This window comes from Anser cygnoides, chromosome 1 (genome assembly GCF_040182565.1).
Source record: "Anser cygnoides isolate HZ-2024a breed goose chromosome 1, Taihu_goose_T2T_genome, whole genome shotgun sequence".
NCBI lineage: Eukaryota > Metazoa > Chordata > Aves > Anseriformes > Anatidae > Anser > Anser cygnoides.
In genome coordinates, this window is record NC_089873.1 from 101,379,925 (window position 1) to 101,400,000 (window position 20,076).

General features: G+C 44.9%; 2 protein-coding genes across 7 annotated transcripts in view; both read left to right on the forward strand.

Annotated features, from left to right (window-relative positions):
- Nucleotide 1: 1 nt before the first annotated feature.
- Nucleotides 2-9,791, forward strand: HSD3B1 (hydroxy-delta-5-steroid dehydrogenase, 3 beta- and steroid delta-isomerase 1). The gene is made up of 3 exons (XM_013196414.3): nucleotides 2-155; nucleotides 4,852-5,016; nucleotides 7,958-9,791. The coding sequence occupies exons 1-3, from the start codon at nucleotides 2-4 to the stop codon at nucleotides 8,770-8,772; spliced, it is 1,134 nt and encodes a 377-aa protein (XP_013051868.1). The 3' UTR covers nucleotides 8,773-9,791.
- A 3,504-nt stretch (nucleotides 9,792-13,295) lies between these two features.
- Nucleotides 13,296-20,076, forward strand: part of LOC136791763 (golgin subfamily A member 6-like protein 25) — a 30,082-nt gene continuing 23,301 nt past the window's right edge. For 2 of the 6 annotated variants that reach the window (XM_067004201.1, XM_067004198.1), the window contains exon 1: nucleotides 13,301-13,936. In XM_067004201.1, coding sequence (XP_066860302.1) covers nucleotides 13,464-13,936 — 473 coding nt within the window. In that variant the 5' untranslated portion in view covers nucleotides 13,301-13,463. Of the gene's footprint in view, nucleotides 13,937-17,097; nucleotides 19,706-20,076 lie in introns of those variants that run through there. The other 4 variants (XM_067004195.1, XM_067004192.1, XM_067004193.1 and 1 more) reach the window with 4 other exon arrangements.

Sequence of the window (20,076 nt, forward strand, 5' to 3'; positions counted from 1 at the left end):
AATGTCACTGGCTGGGGTAAGCTGTCTGGTGACCGGAGCAGGAGGATTTCTTGGCCAGAGGATTATCCAGTTACTTCTGGAAGAAGAGGAGGCACTGGCTGAAATTCGGCTGCTGGACAAAGCCTTTAGCAGTGAAGCACTCAGAAGCTTTGGAAGTGAGTACCATCTTGTGAGGATGATGCTTTGTGGGTATGTGTGCTTTTGTCTCAGGTGTATAGCTTGGGCACCCTTACCTCCCACCCTAACCTGTTTTTTTAGGCATAGGCTTTATTTCAAGGAGTTCTTGCTTTATCCCTCCAGCACAGAAATGAGGCATAAAACTTAATAGCAAGAGTTTTCTTTGCCAGAGCCTGAGGTTTCGCTAGGTCAGAAGAAAGACCAATATACTTGTAGAGCAGCAAACAGCTTCCTTAAGCCTGGCTTCTATTGCATCAAAACCCATATGAATGCAAAAATCTCACCCTCCTTCTGGGGAGAAGGAAAATGAAGCCAGTGCTGTACCTGGGGGACAGTGTAACGCAGAGCATGCTGCCCTGGGCTCTGATGTGCAGGTGGCAAAGTTGTGGGTGCCAGTGCTGATCGTTTTCTCCAACCTGTGATTAAATAGATTAACACAGGCCTGCAGGGGCTGAGATTTGTGAGGTTATAGCTTAAAATTTGGTTATTATTGTTATTATTACTGTAGTTGCCTGGAGAGCAGAACTCTTTTGTGGTATGCACAGAAGGGCCAGGACTCATTCGCAGAGGACAAGTCGGGGTTTGTTTTCTTGAATGGACTGGAGACAGCATAAATGAGTGATGCACTCGCAGCCAGAAGCAGTATGTAGTGGAGAAAGCAGCTCAGAGTATTGTGCTTTAAATGTCCCATGTCCTGGCATCCTAAGCACTTCTATTTAAATGTCACATGGGTACCTAAATTTGGTCATACTCATGTGTCCCTGCCATACAGACACTTAATTGATGTGCTTTCCTCCATTACATCTTAACCTCAAAACCATTTTTCCTCCATACTGACATTATCTGTGTGGGAATCCGTACAGAATATCTGCATACAATGTGTTAAAGAGCCACAGTCTTTCTATAAAGTGCTTAAGTATCACTGAAGAATAGTAACAGCGCACCATAAACCTGGTGCAAATTGCACAAGCCTTTAGGATGGTTTTATACAACCTTGACTTCCTCCTCATTAAATCTCATTCACTATTTCACTGGATTCGTGTAGATTTGCTCAATGGCCTTGAGCCTTGCAGCAGTCCTTTCTGCTCTGATTTTCAGGCAGGACCCACAGCCTGCAACTGCAGTAGGCGCAAGCTTCTGCAGCACCAGTAGTGTGTGTGGTTTAGCACTGATAGAGCAGGGCAGCACAGAAACATCTGCTCTGTGCCATGAGAACTTTGTGGGGACTGTGGAGCTTCCTGCGGAGCAAAAACAACTGCATGTGTGAACACAGTCTTGGCTGGGCTGCAGGAGAGGTTTTGCTGATCCTTTTTTTTTTTTTTTGTTAAAAAGAAAGCTCTGTGCCTTCTTTCCTTTTCCTCCCACCTTCCTCTCCTGAACATTGCCCAGATACCGCCCTCTCCTACTCTTACTTCATTCCTGCTGCCTATCTGACCAGCACAGGAGGAAGGGAAAAATCAGGTATCAGAACATTTTTCATTTTTTCTTTTCCCCCACAGACAGGTAGTAGGAAGAGCAGGCAGGCAGTTCAGATGTGTTTGGACTGCCTTAGGCCCCTACATTTGAGCTGGTGGTCCTTCTGTTTGTATCAGCCTCTATAGCCACATCTCTTCAAGTGTCTGTGCTCAGCACTACCTGAAATAGTTTCCTGCCATTCGCTTTCAAGTCCTTCTATAGCACAGCACTTCCTATTCACAATGCAAACCCTGTGGGGCTGAAGTCTTCTGAGCCATTATTTCTGCCCATTACTGTTCTCTCCATTATTTTTAGTGCAGGGATTTTGGCTTACTGGCACATATTGTTTGGATTTCTTGAATAGCCAGGAGCACGGCTGAGTCATTTTCTTTCTCACTGAACTCTTGAGCTCATTTTGCTTGCAGTATCTTTGCTGAGTCAGGGTCGTAGCTAATAAGACAGGAGCACGTGCAAGTTGAACATCTCAGTAGCTGAAATTGGGACAGAATAAACATCTCAGCCCCCACAGGCTAAAGGCACTAATAAATTGCATTGCCCTTTACAAATGAAAATACAATGCAATTTTTAATTTTATCACATGAATGAAAAATCATTTTTGTGAAGCATCCATTTAACCAGGAAAGTGGAGAGCTCTCAGGAGTGCCTCTACCCACCATCCACCCTGCAGCCCTTAGGAGCTCCATAAAAGAGCATGAAGTACTTCAAGCTCCTGAAATCTCACTGACATTACTGGTTGCTCGAACTTTAAACAAGACTTAGAATAAAGAAAGACAATTTAGGGCAATTAGTCTGACTGCATTGCTGAGCCAGACACTGTTCACAACAGGACATTGTATTTTCCTGAGTAAGCATCCCATTTCCAAGCAAAAACTACCCCGTAGCAAACAGGGAACGTTGCTCACAGCAGCTCAGAAGCCAGAGAAACCATTGGTGAAGTACAAGAAGCTATCTCAGTGGCTATGTACTTTCTCATAGCTACAGAATGCAAAAATGGAGAGCTGGGTTGAATTTATTCTCTTCATCCCCCTTCCACCTGATGCATGCATGGGTTTTGATGCCTGGGCAATTGGCTTTGAAGACAGAAATCAAGTTTCTCTCTGCTGTTCATCTCAGACTGAAACCGTTACCTGCCAGCCATTCATTTTTTTCCCCTCTCTCTACTTCCAAGCTCACCTGTCATTTTCCTCTTCCCAGAGCACACCAAGAGCAGTCTGCTGATTCCTCAGAGTTAGCTTATGTTGGTAAGGCAGTGAACAAGGTCCACATTGTATTTTCAAGGGCAACTTCTGCTGACTAAAGTGGAAGACAGGAACAGCTTTCCTGTCTCATCACACACACAACTTAAATTGCAAGCCCAAGCAAGGCACAAAGCAGCTGGACAGCAGCTTTCCAATGACCAGTGCCAGCTGTCTCTGTGATCAGCTTTATAAAACGCAGTTTCTTTTATATTTTTCCTGAAAGCTTTGGTTTTCATGTGTAAAAACCTCAATTTGCCTAGCTTCTGCCTAGGTACAGTTACCACTATGAAGTGAACGTATGTCAGAATTTACATTGTGAAAAACATATCTTTCAATCAATTCACAGTGGAGATCAGTATAAACCACCTGAAAACACAGCCTTAGGAAATAAATGCATTCTGTAAAATAAGAGCACAAGACAGCACGTAGAAGTGGTAGTGCTGGAGGGCAGTAACTCCAGTTTTAGTAGGACTTTTGTGAATGTTGAGCATTTAGATTCCTGTTTCATATTTCAGATCAAGAAACTGTAAAGAGAAAAAAAAATCCCTCAAACTTGTTGCATTAGAATAATTGTTAAATTAATGCAGGACGAAATTCTGTCTGGTTCCACAAAGGAGGAGAGAAAACCAGGTAAAAAGATTAAAAGATAATCCTACTCGTTTCTATTTCTTAGCATCTGCATCTGTCAGTGTTTCTCCATTAAAGATATGGGATGAAGTCCTGCCTACTTCGGAGCCAGTGCAAAAACACTAGGATAGACAAAATTTCTGTCACGGCTGAGGCTAAAAGCTGTACAAATTTTATCAAATTCTCCCCTTATCTAAACGGGCCATTGAATTTCGCTGGAAGAGGGCACAGCATCTGCCTGTGCCTCGGAGCCCCCTGCCAGTAGCTGTGCCTGGGGAGCCCTCTAGCGCACGCACAGCAGAGGCTCAGGAGAGGAAACGTGTTGCTGTAGTGACACTGCGTCCTTAGAAGATGTACATCATGCTGAGAAAGTCCTCTCCCACGACACAGCTGCAGGCAGGCCACCAGATTTCCCAGGAGGGCAGCATGTCGCCGGGCTGCAATTTTCTCCATGCCATCAACCTGTGCCGATTCAATTTTGAAGCGTAGTTCTGGACTGTTTTAGGATGCTGTGCAGCAAAATTTAGGAGAAGGGTGGCTCCAAGATCGAGAACTGTCACACACATTAGCTGCTGGGGAGCAAGGGAGCTTGACCAGGAAGATCAGGGATTAAAGCAAGCCAGGGCTGAGGAATGAAGCCTTAAGAGTTCAGATTTGGACCAGAAGCATATGCATGCTAAAAATGGTCCCACAGTGCACAAGCTGAAATGGAGCCAGCACCAGAGTTAGAAAAGGCATGGTAAGTTGTGATCTAGGTAGGTAAAAAAGGAGGGGTGCCAGAACTGTAAGTAATATATTAGAAGAGCTGCAATATGAGCAAAGTCAAGGAGCAGGAATTAGGTGTGAACACAGCTCTGTGTACACATGCTACCATTCATCACCTGAAGATGTGAGCATGCAGTACCTGGCTGTTTGGTACTTGGATTAACACTTTTATTAATAGCCAGTCACCAGAACATACATAGCTAAAGCTTCTCCCTCTGTGAAATTTAAAACAGATCCATGTCATACCTGGAGGAAGCTTCAGGCCCTTGACAGAAGTGGGGAAATTTCATTTTAAAAAACAAATAAACAAAGATATATTAAATATTGGCTGCAAACATATGGTAGGTAAAGCAACATAGACCTGTATAGCACTGTAGTTAGCACTTGGCAATACAGCCACTGGAAAACGCCTTCTGTTTTGCCAGCCTTAAAATATTGCTCCTGTTCCTGGGCAGTCAGCAGCCCCCAGGAACAGCTTCAGCATCTACGCAGCCCTTCACCACTCCTGTCAGAGCTCACCTTATGGTGCCCAGGAGGTCTTTTGCTTTGCTGTCTGCTTCCCTTGCAGAATTCCAGGGCAAGACAGAGGTGAAAATCCTGGAGGGGGACATCCGAGATGTGACGTTCCTGTACCGTGCCTGCCAGGGGGTCTCCCTTGTCATCCACACAGCCTCCATAATTGACTTCCTGGGACTCGTAGAGACGCAGATGCTCTGGGAAGTCAACGTAACAGGTAAGCAGGCAAAGCACCTTTCTCAGACCTCTTTCTATTAAGTGCTAATCATCATCTGCTCAGGAAAGGGAACACCTGACATGATTTGTTTCTGAGCCAGATTCACTGGGTTGTTCTGCAGTTTGCACAGCTATACATGTGAGTGAAAGCCATGCATATGTGTAGCCCTCTGCAGCTCTGGCCACCTCCACAGGCAGTGTGCATCAGTCATGCTCTGCGGGGCATTGCAGGACCGTTCACTTTTGTTAGCACTCACATACACCCATCCTGAGATCTGCACAATCTTTGCCTTTGGAGGGGATAGTCATAATTCCATGCTCAGTGTACCTTTTTGGAAGCAATTCATCTCTGAAATCCCAATATGCATCTGAAAAAAATCTGTAACACAATTGCCTGAACACATTTTCCAGTTTTTACAAATACTGCAGGCTTTGGCTGCAACTACAGCAAACTTTGATTGCCAGTGCCCCAGATCCTGTGTCTCTCTGCTTCCTATTCCTTTGCTCCCTCTTCTTTTCCTTTGCCTTCATTTGCTGTTACGTCTGTGTGTGCATGAATGCAGTTCTGAGAAGCAGGTACTTTCCCACTTAGAGCTCATTATTAAGATTTCCCTGGAAAACTCAAGGCTGTGGGAGGGAGGGTATTTAGTGACTTCAGTGATGGGATCTCCCTTTCTACTAAGGGCTTCCTGTTCCTTGTAAAGAAAGGTCAGATTAAGGGGGAAGGCTTGGGCTCAGGAATGGCCTGTGTGGTATCAGCTGTCAGGAAATTTCAATATATTTCCTAAAAGAACAAGTGCACCCCCCTTCCTGTGATCCCTCTCTATGCCTTTCAGTAAACAGGTTTTGCTTACCCTCCCTGCATGCTGACCTCCCAGGCCGTGTTGCTCCAGCTCCTGGGTGAGGATTTGGGGAAGATGTTCTTATTTTCATTGACAGTTTTCCTGGTCCTTTGTTCTTCTCTACCACAGACAAAGGCCTTCTTCACAGAAAAATATGGAACATATTTCTACAGGCAACACTTTTACAATTATTGACTGCGCTCCAGTGCTCAGAGGAAGAGAGTGTTCTTTGTAGATGAGTTGTCTCTTACACACATCTTAAAAACAGTGAGATGTCATTTTTGTCATTTCAGCCTGGCCTATCACCTGTGTATTTAGCTTCCAGAATATTTCATTTCTAGTCACTCAAAGCCACAGATTGAAAGTGGCAACAAATTAGAGCCCAGCAGGCAGTTTTTCAGGTCCCTGCCAGGAGGGAAGAGCAAAAAGCCAAGTTCCTGTAAACATGTCCATTGTTTGGTATGAAAAATAAATACACAGGGGTTCAGAGAGGGGATTTATAAAGCTTTCTCTTTATGGCTGTATTCCTGCTACAATCTGTTTTTCACAGAAGAATGTGTTGCCTATACCCCTTAAAACATACAAAATAAAAATTAAATGTCCCAAAAGCAGAAAGGAGCTGGATCAGAGCTAGAGGGTTTATTTGTTTGCACTGTTATTCCTTTCAGCACGTTTAGACTTAGGCACAAAATATTCAGATCGCCCCGACAGAGTGTGTCTGTGGATAAAATAATTTGGGCAGTGAGGGTTAGCTGAAAAAAAGTGGTAAAATGAAAGTACACGCCAGTACTGCTCGCAGATCAAACAGCCACTAAGGTCAGTTGCTAAATATCAAAGTCGTCTTCCCTTTTCTCCTCCACTTCTACTCTGATGCTCTTTCAGCTTTCCAGCCAGCCAAGACACTGCTATGTACTTCACAGGCATGCAGCATGAAAGTTTTGTTTCTCCTAGAAAACAAAACTTTTATAATAAAAATGTGTCAAGGAACCAGATGTGCGTGTTCACAAACCAGAACATAAGCAAACAAATTCCAGTTAATTCCCACTCCTTTTTTTTTGTAGTTAAAAAATCCACCTAGCTTCTAATTCAGGCCTATAAACATAGGACACCTAAAGAGGGAAAGTTCCTAGCTCTTTTCAGCTTCCCCAGACGAGAGTGGTCTGGATGGGAGCAGACCCAGCCTCCCCCATGGGAGCTGACAAAACCCAAGAACACATAGGGGATAGGTCTGATAACTAAGAGATTGCACTTCTTTTGGCAATCCCATTCTCCAAGCGGGAACCTCCATACTTCAAGCCTTTTGAATGGGATCTCATGAAGATGATGCGACAAAGCAAGCGCATGTGGATGTGGCGTCTCCAGATTCAAACCTCAGGTGGGAGTGTGAGAACCTCAATGAATTGTAAGTTAAATTTGCTGTGATGCAGGGGTTTTCTCTGGCTCACATTTCACACAATGCCTCAGGGGTACAGTATCTTTTTAGGAAGAGAAGGGAATTTTATTAAATTCTTAGGAGGAAGGGAATTAAACAATAATTAAATATAATCCAAACAAAGGTACCCTCTATGAATCACTTCTTCAGATCTATATTCAGGCTTGGTTCTTGTAATGCTGACTCTGAAACCAGAAGGACTTTGTACAAGTAGAACTTACAGATCTGGTCCATGGAAGATTTACTTTATTACCTGCTAAGCGAAAGATGCTCAAGTTCCCATTACTGTAAGAACCTTTTCATTTTTTACCATGCAACCTTCATTTCATGAGTTAATACTTAACCATGTGCTGCTAAAAATATAGCACATTTTATCAGGGTGAAATTGATCCCAAATGGATATCAACTACCAAGATAATTTTATGTTTGTTTTGTTAAAACTTGCTATCGTTTTTGATTTTATCCAGCTCCTCTGTACTTTATTACTTTCCCGTATTTTTCAAACAGCATCAATGGCAGGAATAGCTAATTAAGCTATTACTATATTTACTATATCTAATATAAATTACTAATTAATTTTTTTTTTCATGCTTGAGGAGTTCCAGGCTGGAGCCCTTTTCAGCCAACCCAGCTACACGCAACCTAACTTGCACATTTCTCTTTTGAAGGTACTCAGATGCTGCTGGAGGCGTGTACCCGTTGTAACGTCCAGCACTTCATATACACCAGTACTGTAGAAGTGACAGGCCCAAACTGCAAAGGTGACCCAGTATTTAATGGTGACGAAGATACAGTTTATGAATGTATGTCAAAATCCATTTATGCCCAGAGTAAGAGACTGGCAGAGGACTTTGTGCTGAAAGCAGATGGCCAGGTGTTGAAGGATGGTGGCGTGCTGCTGACTTGTGCCCTGAGATCCATGTACATTTTTGGAGAAGGATGCCCATTTCTTCAAGGTCATCTGGATAAGTGTCTGTTGAACAAAAATGTCTACCTACGCTTCTCCAGGAAGGAGGCTTTAGTGAACCCTGTGTATGTGGGGAACATTGCCTGGGCACATGTGCAGGCAGCCAAAGCTTTGCAGGTCCCACAGAAAGCCAGACATATCAGGGGGCAATTCTACTACATCTCAGATGACACTCCTCATATGAGCTATGCAGACCTAAATTACGAGCTTACCAAGGACCTGGGGTTTGGAATTGAGCCCCGGCTCCCCATGCCTCTGTCAGTGTTGTATTACTTCTCGCTGCTGCTGGAGATCATGAGCTTCTTGCTCAGGCCCTTTGTCAGGTACGTCCCCTCCACCAACCGTCACCTGGTCACCCTCCTGAACACCCCATTCACCTTCTCCTATAGGAAGGCACAAAAGGATTTTGGCTACATGCCCCGTTACACATGGGAAGAGGCCAAGCGGTGCACTGGTCAGTGGATTGCCTCTGTGGTCCCACAGAGGAGGGAGCACTTGAAAATCAAGGCTGCCTAAATCTTAAGAGGAGATGAGACCTGGCTAAACAAGTAGGGCCATGAGCTAAAGAAGAGCTGGGTAAACAGCAGCAGCAGATAACTACAAATAGAAAAAAAAAGAAAAGAAAAAAAAGAAAAGAAAGAAAAGTGTAATAGCACACTCATCCCCAAAAACAGAATAAATACATGTGGTAAGTTCATTTGTTTGTTGAGGACAGGCTGATCAGGTTATTGTATGGTCCCCATCCACCTAGTCAGCATTTAGCTGTTGTTTTACTAACTCCACACAGGCAATGGTTTGAACACATCAGCCCTTCTTTTTACTCCACACCACCTTTAAGGTCTTTAAGGCAATAAGGGCACAATTCATCCTAAAACTATGACTAAGCTTTACAAATAAATAAAACTATGCTATACTGTACTCGCTCAGCTCTTGCCAGTATTACACAGCAGGTACGAGCCACTTGATTGCAGAAGCTGTTACAAATCTTGGTCACTTTTTCAGGACTGTTGTATAATTTTCTGTGCTGTTCACTTGGCAGTCCAACCTGTGAGGAAAGTCAGGCACAGTAGGCACTGTGAGGGCAAAAGCACAATGGTAAGTAAGTGCCACAGTATTTAGTAAGGACAGATGTGTGGAGAGAGAGGAGCCAAGTTAAGACTGTTCCTCATCCATTCTCACTTTCCTAGTTATGATTTTTTTTTTTTAATTTGGTGGGAGCCCATGAGAACAATAGCTGTAACAAGACGGAAAGGAGAAAAATATTGCAGGACAGCCTTGGTCACTGAAGGGACTGCCCTGCAGATTCAAGACGTTCATGAACACTGAGGAAAAACAAACAGTGCTGAAAAATAATATGCTATTTTCAGATTTCAGATGGGAGCAAAGGCTAGCATGAGCTGGTAAATGCATATGTGCTGTCCCCGTGCTTTTCTGATGTCCCTACGAGTTTCTGCAGAATTTACAACTTGATTTTAGGGCCAAAAACGTAGAACTTGTCTGAATGAATACTTTGAATAAATTGGTGTGATCCAGCATTTTCTTCCTAAATCTAAAATTCACTTGCTGAAAACAACTCTAAAAGATGGGGTGTTCTGTTCAGAATTATGTGAACAGAAAAACGTTACCATACTCTCATTTCCAGATATGCTGGCAGCTTATAGTCTGTGTTGAGTTTAATTACTCAGTGTCATAGACACTGATGGTACCAGTGCAAATATTACCATTTTCCTTAGTAACATCCTAGTTTAAGTATGTGATATCCAAAATGGTAGAATACCAGCAACCAGAACTTCCAGTCATATTCTGGGGCAGAGGAATAAATCTTTTGAGCTTCCATTGAAGGTTTTGTACTCTGCAAACTAGTACTGTGGATGTCATTTGAATGAATGCCATCGCTTGTCTCAACATCTCCATCAGAACTCCTCCATTATTAATAAGCACACAGATCTGTCCCACACTGAAAAAGACTCATCCCTTGCTAGACTGTGTGCTGGTAACTCCTTTATAGATTGATAAAGAGTGAGGAGGTTTGTAGATACCGCAAATAATAAGGGACTTGCAAATGAAATTTGGAGTTGTAAATTGATCAGGAAAATTGACGTGGGTACATTTAAAAACAGATAAAAGGCATTATTTAACATATTTTATTTTTCTCAGGGCAGATGAGCAGCACATCTGTGTGAGGGGGACTGTATTAGCCCTATAATGTGATCCATATGCTTCAACGTCAAGTAAAAAAAATAAAAAATAAAAAATCATACTCAAGCAAATTCTCCAGTGAGGCCATGATTTGGTCCAGTTGATCTTATGGGACCAATTTACTAAGGTCCTGTCCCATCCCTTTGCCCAGTAGCAAAGCCAACAGAACAGACCCAAGCACTCATGTCTCAGCTGTTCCAGCCTGCAGTTTTCAGCATAAACTGCAGACCCACACAAAAGATCCACCTGAGCACACACAGTTTTCCTATCTTTGTTCCACCAAAGGGGTGAGGCAGAAACCTGTGACTGAAGCATCTTTCACTATCAAAGCAGTTCACTCATGTGAACTTAAGTAGGAGCAAGCAAAAGTCTCCCATTTTTTTCTGCTAGCTGTACAGCATTTTGAACCAAGCTGTTGACAGCGACCAAAAGAACAGCAGCTTGGTGACATGGAAATACCTGAGGCACAAATTTTGTGTGCGTCACAGACAAACGCAGAGCAATGTTTTTAGTCATCCTTGTCTGGACATAATTTGGCCAATCTGGTTTTAAAAAAAATATTTTGTAAGCTAGCTGATTGTCCTATTCAACCAATAAAACATGGTTTGAGATGGTCTTTAGTTCACAGGCAGTTGAGGGAAGGATCTGCCCCTGCTGCTTAGCTCTATTGTCTGCCTTTCCACAGTTTTGCTTAAGCCCAGGCCTTCAAAATTGACTAAAATGAGATCAAATCAATCCTGAATCAGACATCCACTCATTACCAACAACGGCAGCCAACCACCCCTCAGCCAGATGCTAACAACTTCACAAGGCACATAGGTGTGAGAAACAGTGTGCTTCTGCCTTGCTTGTGCCAGCTTCAGACGTAAATCTCGGTGTCTAAATATGGAGCAGTTTTAGGCCATTTAATTTTACTCATGTTCCCTAAAATTTCTTCCTAAAAGACTGATAAAAACAAGTCTGTTCTCTGCCTGCCAGGACTCTGAGCTGTAGAATAGCTCTTGGTAAGAATAATGTGCCCATCAAGGTCAGTAAGTACTCCGGGTGTGACTTGCAAACAGGGAACATCTCACCTGCCAGCGATTCCAATAATCATACCTTTATGCTAACAAATACACCTCCAGACCTCTCCAGTCATGCTCTGTTCATCTCCAGACTGAGCTCCATCTCCTGTTGAGCTCTGTTCCCCTCCCATCCAGTTCCTTTGCCCTCCACTACCCTTTGTCACAGAATCACAGAATCACAAAAGGGTTAAGGTTAGAAGGGACCTCTGGAGGCCATCTGGTCCACGTCCCTTGCTTGAGCAGGGACATTGAGCTGGTTGCCCAGGACCATGTCCAGGCAGCTTTTGAAGATCTTCAGAGTGGGAGAGTCCACAACTCTGGGCAACCTGTGCCAGTGCACTGTCACCTGCACAGTAAGGAAGGGTTTTCTGATGTTTAGACAGAATTTCTCATGTTCCAATTTGTGCCCATTGCCTCTTGTCATGGCACTGGGAACCACTGAAAGAGCCTGGCTCCATCTTCTGTGCACTTCCCTTCATGCGTTTATGGACATTGATGAGATCCCCCCCAAGCCTCCTCTTCCCTATTCCCCCTCTGTGCATGTTCCATTGCTCTGCCAGTACTTGTGCTTGTACATTTATCCCTTGTGCCCTCCTCTGTTCTCACTATGTTCCCCTCTGGACCATCGGTGCATTTTTCCACTCCTCTCCCATCCAACCGACATCTGTTCCCTGCCACACCCCACAGTTCATGCACCTTTCACCATTTTACAGGTGTGGGAAGATGGGCATTAGACCTCGCAGCCATTCCAGGCAACCCAGTGTCTTGCATTCCAAAAACCTGCTCAGGGATGGAGAGAAACCAGGACTCTAGAAGAGTATTTTTTGCTTTAACCACAAAGCCCAGCTGCCTTCCCAGGGCACCCACATATCCAACTCTCCCCACTCTCTGAGTCTCTTTGTTCCCCTGATCCCACACAACTAGAACTCAAACCTCCAGGGTCCCCTACCTCTGCTCTAACCCCTACACCCTGCTGCCCTCCCCAGGCTTCAGAAACACAGGTGTCCAGGATCTGCCCACTCTTTGAGCAGAGGAGAGGAAGGACGCTGAATCCAAGGCTGGGGTTGTCTCACTGTGATCCATCCCACACAGCTTTGTTACCGTGGGCTCTGGGACCAGTTTGGTGAATGTGCTTTCAGTCTCACCATTCATATTCTTTGCTTCTTCAGTCTCCTGCGTTGTTGGCTTTTTTTTTTTTTTTTTTTTCCTCACCACTTCATTCCTTTACATTCCGCTGCGTCCGTACTCTGTTTCCCTCTATTTCTATTTCCATTCCCCTCTAGGCCACTCCATTTGCCATCTGTTGCCCTCCATTCACCACAATTCACTCCCCTAAAGTTGCCTCTTTTCACTCTGTTCCTAGGTAGAAGACTCTGAGCAGGGCATAGGCCTCCGGCAGGCTCCCAAGTATGTAAAATTCATAGCACTCTGAGTGCTATTAGTAAAGCTCCAGAGCAGCTCCACACATTTACATATATATAGTTATCTCATTTGCCTCCAGGGTTTGAGTAAGGCTTTCAGAATGGGCAAGATAAAATACTGCTGAAGGCGGTTATCAAATACTGCTTAGAAAAGCAAAAGGAAGGTGTTTAACAAATGGCAACACCCATTATTTTTACAGGCTAGTGAAATTTCATTCTAATGTTCAGCAAGAGTGATGATGGGCACAGTCATGGTTGCTCTCTCGCTGAAGAGGGAATATCAAGGACAATCCAGGCACACAGAAATATAACAGGAAAGGAGGGGGGAGAAGAACAGAAGCAAACCTTCTATTTAATAGGAAAAGGCACTTAACACATCAAAGAGCTGGTACATGAACACCTACCAGAAAACTGGGACATCTTAGCCCAGGTTTAACAAAGCTCCTAAAATAACTGAAGCTGCTGCCACAGAGAAAAAAGGACAACTTCTCTTCCACAGTTCACTTAAAGACTCATTTCCTGAATGCAGGCTCCAGGTGTCAGTACCTGCTTTGTTGTTTTTGTCTTCTCAGTAGGACAGTGGGATTTTTTTATTTTTATCTTTCTAACAGCTGCACTCCCAACAGTCAGATTATTTATGCATTCATTTCAGAGAGGAGAGAAGAGAAGAGAAGAGAAGAGAAGAGAAGAGAAGAGAAGAGAAGAGAAGAGAAGAGAAGAGAAGAGAAGAGAAGAGAAGAGAAGAGAAGAGAAGAGAAGAGAAGAGAAGAGAAGAGAAGAGAAGAGAAGAGAAGAGAAGAGAAGAGAAGAGAAGAGAAGAGAAGAGAAGAGAAGAGAAGAGAAGAGAAGAGAAGAGAAGAGAAGAGAAGAGAAGAGAAGAGAAGAGAGAAGAAGAGAAGAGAAGAGAAGAGAAGAGAAGAGAAGAAGAGAAGAGTTGGAAGGGACCTACAAAGACCTTAGCGTACTACTGTCTGACCAATTCAGGGCTAACCAAAGGTAAAGCATATTATTAAGGGCATTATCCAAATATCTCTTGTACACTGACAGGCATGGGGCATAAACCACCTTTCTAGGAAGCCTATTCCAGTGTTTAACCACCTTCACATTGAAGACATTAAAGACATAAAGTTCTCCTGATCATTGCCCAGATACTGCCCTCTCCTACTCTTACTTCATTCCTGCTGCCCATCTGACCAGCACAGGAGGAAGGGAAATATCAGAATGTTTTTCATTTTTTCTTTTCCCCCACAGACAGGTAGTAGGAAGAGCAGGCAGGCAGTTCAGATGTGTTTGGACTGCCTTAGGCCCCTACATTTGAACTGGTGGTCCTTCTGTTTGTATCAGCCTCTATAGCTACATCTCTTCAAGTGTCTGTGCTCAGCACTACCTGAAATAGTTTCCTGCCATTCGCTTCCAAGTCCTTCTATAGCACAGCACTTCCTATTCACAATGCAAACCCTGTGGGGCTGAAGTCTTCTGAGCCATTATTTCTGCCCATTACTGTTCTCTCCATTATTTTTACTGCAGGGATTTTGGCTTACTGGCACATATTGTTTGGATTTCTTGAATAGCCAGGAACACTGCAATCCCACAAAGCTTTACTCCCGGAGGACAGCAGCCTATGGACTATACAAAGACTAATGTCTGTTCAAGCATATCTAATTGTCAGGCTCATCACAAATAGCCTGTCCCCATACTCCGACACTTTTACATCCATAGAAGTAGAGATCAGTATAGACCACGTGAAAACACAGCCTTAGGAAATAAATACATTCTGTAAAATAAAAAAGCACAAGACAGCATGTGGCAGTGGTAGTGCTGAAGGGCAGTAACTCTAGTTTCAGTAGGACTTTTGTAAATGTTGATCATTAAGATTCTTGTTTCATATCAAGAAGCTGTAAAGAGAAAAAAAAAATCCCTCAAACTTGTTGCATTAGAATAATTGTTATATTAATGTAGGATGAATTTCTAACGGGTTCCCCAAATGAGGAGAGAAAAACAGATAAAAAGATTAAAAGATAATTCCTACTCAGTTCTATTTCTTAGCATCTGTATCTGTTAGTGTTTCTCCATTAAAGATATGGGATGAAGTCCTGCCTGCTTCGGAGCCAGTGCAAAAACACTAGGATAGACAAGATTTCTGCTGTATAATTTTATCAAATTCTCCCCTTATCTAAACGGGCCATTGAATTCCGCTGGAAGAGGGCACAGCATCTGCCTGTGCCTCGGAGCCCCCTGCCAGTAGCTGTGCCTGGGGAGCCCTCTAGCGCACGCACAGCAGAGGCTCAGGAGAGGAAACGTGTTGCTGTAGTGACACTGCGTCCTTAGAAGATGTACATCATGCTGAGAAAGTCCTCTCCCACGACACAGCTGCAGGCAGGCCACCAGATTTCCCAGGAGGGCAGCATGTCGCCGGGCTGCAATTTTCTCCATGCCATCATCCTGTGCTGACTCAATTTTGAAGCGTAGTTCTGGGCTGTTTTAGGATGCTGAGCTACTCTAATGAGCAGATCCCTTTCTGTAACTTCCTGGTACATCGCCATGCACAGTCTCCTCCCATCCTGACACCACCTGCTTATGGTCCCTGTGTGCATCAGTGAGTGAGATTGCAGAGCAGCAGTAATTACCACACATCACACTATAGGGTGGATGCTCTGCTAAACTGTCCCTCAACCCACCCTGCAGTAAATGTTAGCTGACAGTCACCTCCACAGTAGACTCAGGCCCCAGGTTAGTGAGGAGCTGAAGTCCCAGGGCCAGAGGGCAGGGAGAGAGTGTATGCTAGCCCTTGACAGAAGCAGCAAAGGAAGAGACCTTGCCCGGTCCTTCCTCTTGCTGCTCCCATCAGGAACCCCCCTTCTCCCTGTCACTGTGCCCTCCACCTGGACAACACAGCTGTGGCCCATTCCTGCTGCTGCCTGCCAGAAGGAGGGTATCTGAGGTGGGTTCAAAGGGTTACAGTACATGAGGTTACATCAGGGTGGTTGTCAGTCAGTAGTGGAGTTCCCCAGGGCTCTCTTTTAGGGTCAGATCTCTTTAATGTTTTCACAAGTGACTTGGATGCAGGACTCAAAGATATACTGAGTATGTTTGTGGAAAACACTAAATTGGGAGGAGCTGTTGACTCCCTCAGAGAGGCCTTGCAGAGAGATATTGACAAATTAGAGGGTTGGGCAATCACCAACCATACGAGATTTAAAAGAGCAACTGCAACTTGGATGGGGCAACCCTGGATATATGTACAGATTGGAGGATTAGAGAGTGGCCCCACAGAAAGAGGTCTGTGGTTTTGGTTGACAGCAAGTTGAATATGAGCCAGCAGTGTGCCCCGGCAGTCAAAAGGGCCTACCATATCCTGGGATGCATCAAGCACAGCATTGCTAGCTTGTCATGGGAAGTGATTGTCCCACTGTACTCCGCATCAGTGTGGCCTCACCTCAAGCACTGTGTGCAGTTTTGTGTACCACATTATAAGAAAGACATAAAAATATTAGAGAGTGTCATAAGGAGGGCTACAAAGATGATGAAGGACTAGAGAGGAAGATGTATGTGGAGTGGCTAAGGTCACTAGGTTTGTTTAGCTTAGAGAATAGGAGACTAATGGTAGACTTCATGGCAGTCTACAGCTTCATCATGAGGGAGAGCAGACTGGAAGGCACTGACCTCTTCTCTCTGGTGACCACTGACAGGACCCAAGGGAATGGCGTGAAGCTGTGTCAAGGGAGCTTCAGTCTGGATATTAGGAAAAGGCTCTGAGAGGGTGGCTGGGTACTGGAACGTGCTCCCCAGGGAATTGGTCACAGCACTAAGCCTGCTGGAGTTCAAGAAGCATTTATACAATGCTCTTAAAAATATGGTTTGACTTTTAGGTAGTCCTGTGGGGAGCAAGGTGGTGGACTTGATGATCCTTGTGGGTCCCTTCCAACTTGTGATTCTATAATTCTAGGTGATGAGAAGTCAGGGGCAGCCAACCCTGCTGCAGGCAGCAGTACCCTGAGAAGCTGGGATCCAAAAGGGCTGTGGGGGGCTCAGTGCCACCAGTAGCTGCCCGCTGTGCTCTGCCTCACAGCATGGGGGTTAATGCCTCGTATGTTCTCAGTAAAGGTCTCAGGGTGAGGGTGAAACTGAAAAAATCATGAATCATGGAATAGTTTGGGTTGGAAGGGACCTTAAAGATCTTCGGTCATATTTTTGTCATGTGGTGGGGAATTTTAAGCCTCAATTTCTGTCTTTGGGTTTCTTAGTGTCATAGACCAGGAGGGCTGTTAGTTCCCTGGACTGATATCAGCAGGGGCTCCCCCAGGCCAGGCCTGTCCCTCTGTCCTGCCAGGAGCTGGGCAGCCAACAGGAGGCCCAGCCCCAGGCACCAGGCACTTCCCTGGGACATGCTGTGGCCAGGCTGTGGTGGGCCTGCTCACTGGGGCCTATGGCCAGGCTGGGCAGTGCTGTGGAGAGCGCGGGACCAGCCCTGCTGAGGACTTGCTGGACAGGGGCTGATAGCCCCAGGGCTAACATGGCATCCTGGGGTTGTGTAGGGATATCAGGGTTGGTGACACCCTGCGAGTCACGGCACTTGGCCGTCTTGGGTGTCCTTCTCCCTGACTTGCAAACCAGCTACCAAACAGGACCTTTTGGTATGGGTTACCCTTGCTGGTGTTCATGACACCACCAGCTGTGACACCCTCCAGCAGTCAAGCTCTGGATCAAAGCAATTTCTGGCCTAGGACTGCAATTGTGTTCCTGCAGTAAATGTGTGTGGCCTGCAAGGCCATGAAGTACATGAAGTACATGCATGAAGTACAACATGGTATCCCACTGAGAGATACCCCAGCATTTGTGGGAGAAGGAGTGGAGGAGAGAGAATATGGCTGACTGGGTTTTGAGTTTTAAAGTCAGTACTGGTAGATTTTAATATGTGAATACTTTCACTTTCAGAGTAAAAAAGCATGTTTAACAACAGTTGGAAACCTTCCACTACTCCTGAAATAGCATCAGCTTCTTTCCTTCATCCTCAGCTTAACAATACTCCATTCCTGTGAGAAATGGGCAGAGCAGAAAGTTGTATCATGGGAATTACAAGCAGCCAAATTAAAGACTGTGGGAGAGTATGGAAGGCAGAGGTGAATAAAAATCCTATAGAAAGTAGGGAGGAAAGATGGACCCAAAGAGTCATTCTCCACAAGCTACCTTAAGTTTGTGTCTGTATTGTCCCTTTGTTCAGCTGTTTGCCACAAATTGCAAAGCATTTGCAATAAAAAGTTGTTATCAGCAGAATCATCTGCACCACCTGCTTTAGGTGGCCCTCACTGAGCAGGGGAGTTGGACCAGATAATGTCCAGAGGTCTTTTCCAAAGTCAGCCATTCTGTGATCCTGTGGTTTGGTGAATGTATGAAACTCTTAGGGAATGAATACCTGAACAAGTTACCATGTTACTTTGCAATCACTAGTGTGTGTTCATTCTTACTTAACAATAAACACAAACCAATCAAGATATTTCAGGGTGTACGTTTCAAGGACATAGGCACGGTTACTTACAGCAGCTGATTTGCTGCAAGTTTACACTTTAGTCTACATTGCAGTAACTTGTTTATATACTCTTATGCACATCAGTTTAGCAAAGTGGCTACAAAATGTACCTAATCAGTAAGAGCCTTATTTTCCAAGTTTGCTGACTGGTACTATTATCTAATTTATTTATTTATTTATTTATTTATTGGCAATCAGTAAAGCAAACCATTATTTATCAATGAAACTCCAATTTCAGCAGAATCACAATCGTTAAGAAGGATTTTATATATATATATATACACACTGGGAAAGAAAAAAATGTTAAGATTGATTTGCTGGAGAGGTATTTATTTACCCAAGCATCCAGAAAAGAGGGAAGTGGCTAAGATACGTGTGTGATTCTTAAATGCTACTGAAAAATGGATTATTTCTGGTTCCAACAGGTACAAAAACTGAGTTTAAAGTTCACTTCTTGTTATTAAATATTTTGTCTCTAGAGAGGAACAGATATTTGGTTACTAAAATGGACAGGAACTCTGAGCTATTAATGTACATTTTTAATAAATGTAGGTATACTGAAGCTGTTCCAGAGGAATACAAACAATATAAGATATTATGTCAATACTGGAAATTGGAAATACATGCCTGGCATTGGTCCAAAGGAATATCATGCTGTTATTAATACAGGATACAAAAAAAAAAAAAAAAAACACCAAAGAGTGAGGGAGATTGCAAGGACCTGTTTTTTTCCACCTCTACCTCTGCTGCGTCCTCCTCCTCCTCCTCAACTGCCTCCTCCTCGTCCTCTACCGCCTCCTCCTCCCTGGCAAAAACTTGCTGCCCAAATGGCTCTGCGTGCCCTGGCTAGGGCATGGTGGTAGCAATGGTGGTGAGCCCAGCGATGTCAGGAGCAGTTGCCAGGGAGCAGGTGTGCAAAGGTGGCTTCTGTGGGGAGGTCTGGTGGTGAGCGCTGCTCACCGCTCGTAGTTCTAGTTCCATTTGACACCCGGCAGAACCACGTCTCCGTGGCCCTGTAAGGCAGCAGCTGGCGGGTCCCAGCATCTTCATGACCCTGTGTGATGCGTTGCCTGTCCCCTGATTGGCTGGCTAGAGATTGTTTTGCAAGTGGCTTGTCATCAATAGTGGGTGTGTCTTCTCCTCCCTATATAAGGGCCAAAGGGTGGCAGTGGGAGGCAGAGAGTTGGAGAGGGGAGAAGGCAGATGCTACTGCAACTGGCAGTGTCAGAATAGGAGAGGTAGCGGTGGTGGAGGAGGAGGAGGTGGTGGTGGAGGAGAAGGAGGAGGCGGCGGTGGAGGAGGAGGGGGCCGTGGAGGCGGAGCAGGCCGTGCATGAGGAGGAGGTTGAGGAGGCGGTGACAGAGGAGGAGGAGGATGTTGAGGAGGAGGAGGTGGAAGAGGCGGTGGTGATGGAGGAGGAGGAGGAGGAAGAGGCGGTGGAGGAGGAGGCGGTGGCGGTGGAGGAGGAGGCTGTGGAGGAGGAGGAGGCGGAGGAGGGGGAGGAGGAGGAGGAGGAGGAGGCAGTGGAGGAGCAGGGGGTGGTGGAGGAGGAGGAGGATTAGGCTGTGGAGGAGGAGGAGGAGGAGGCGGTGGTGAAGGAGGAGGAGGC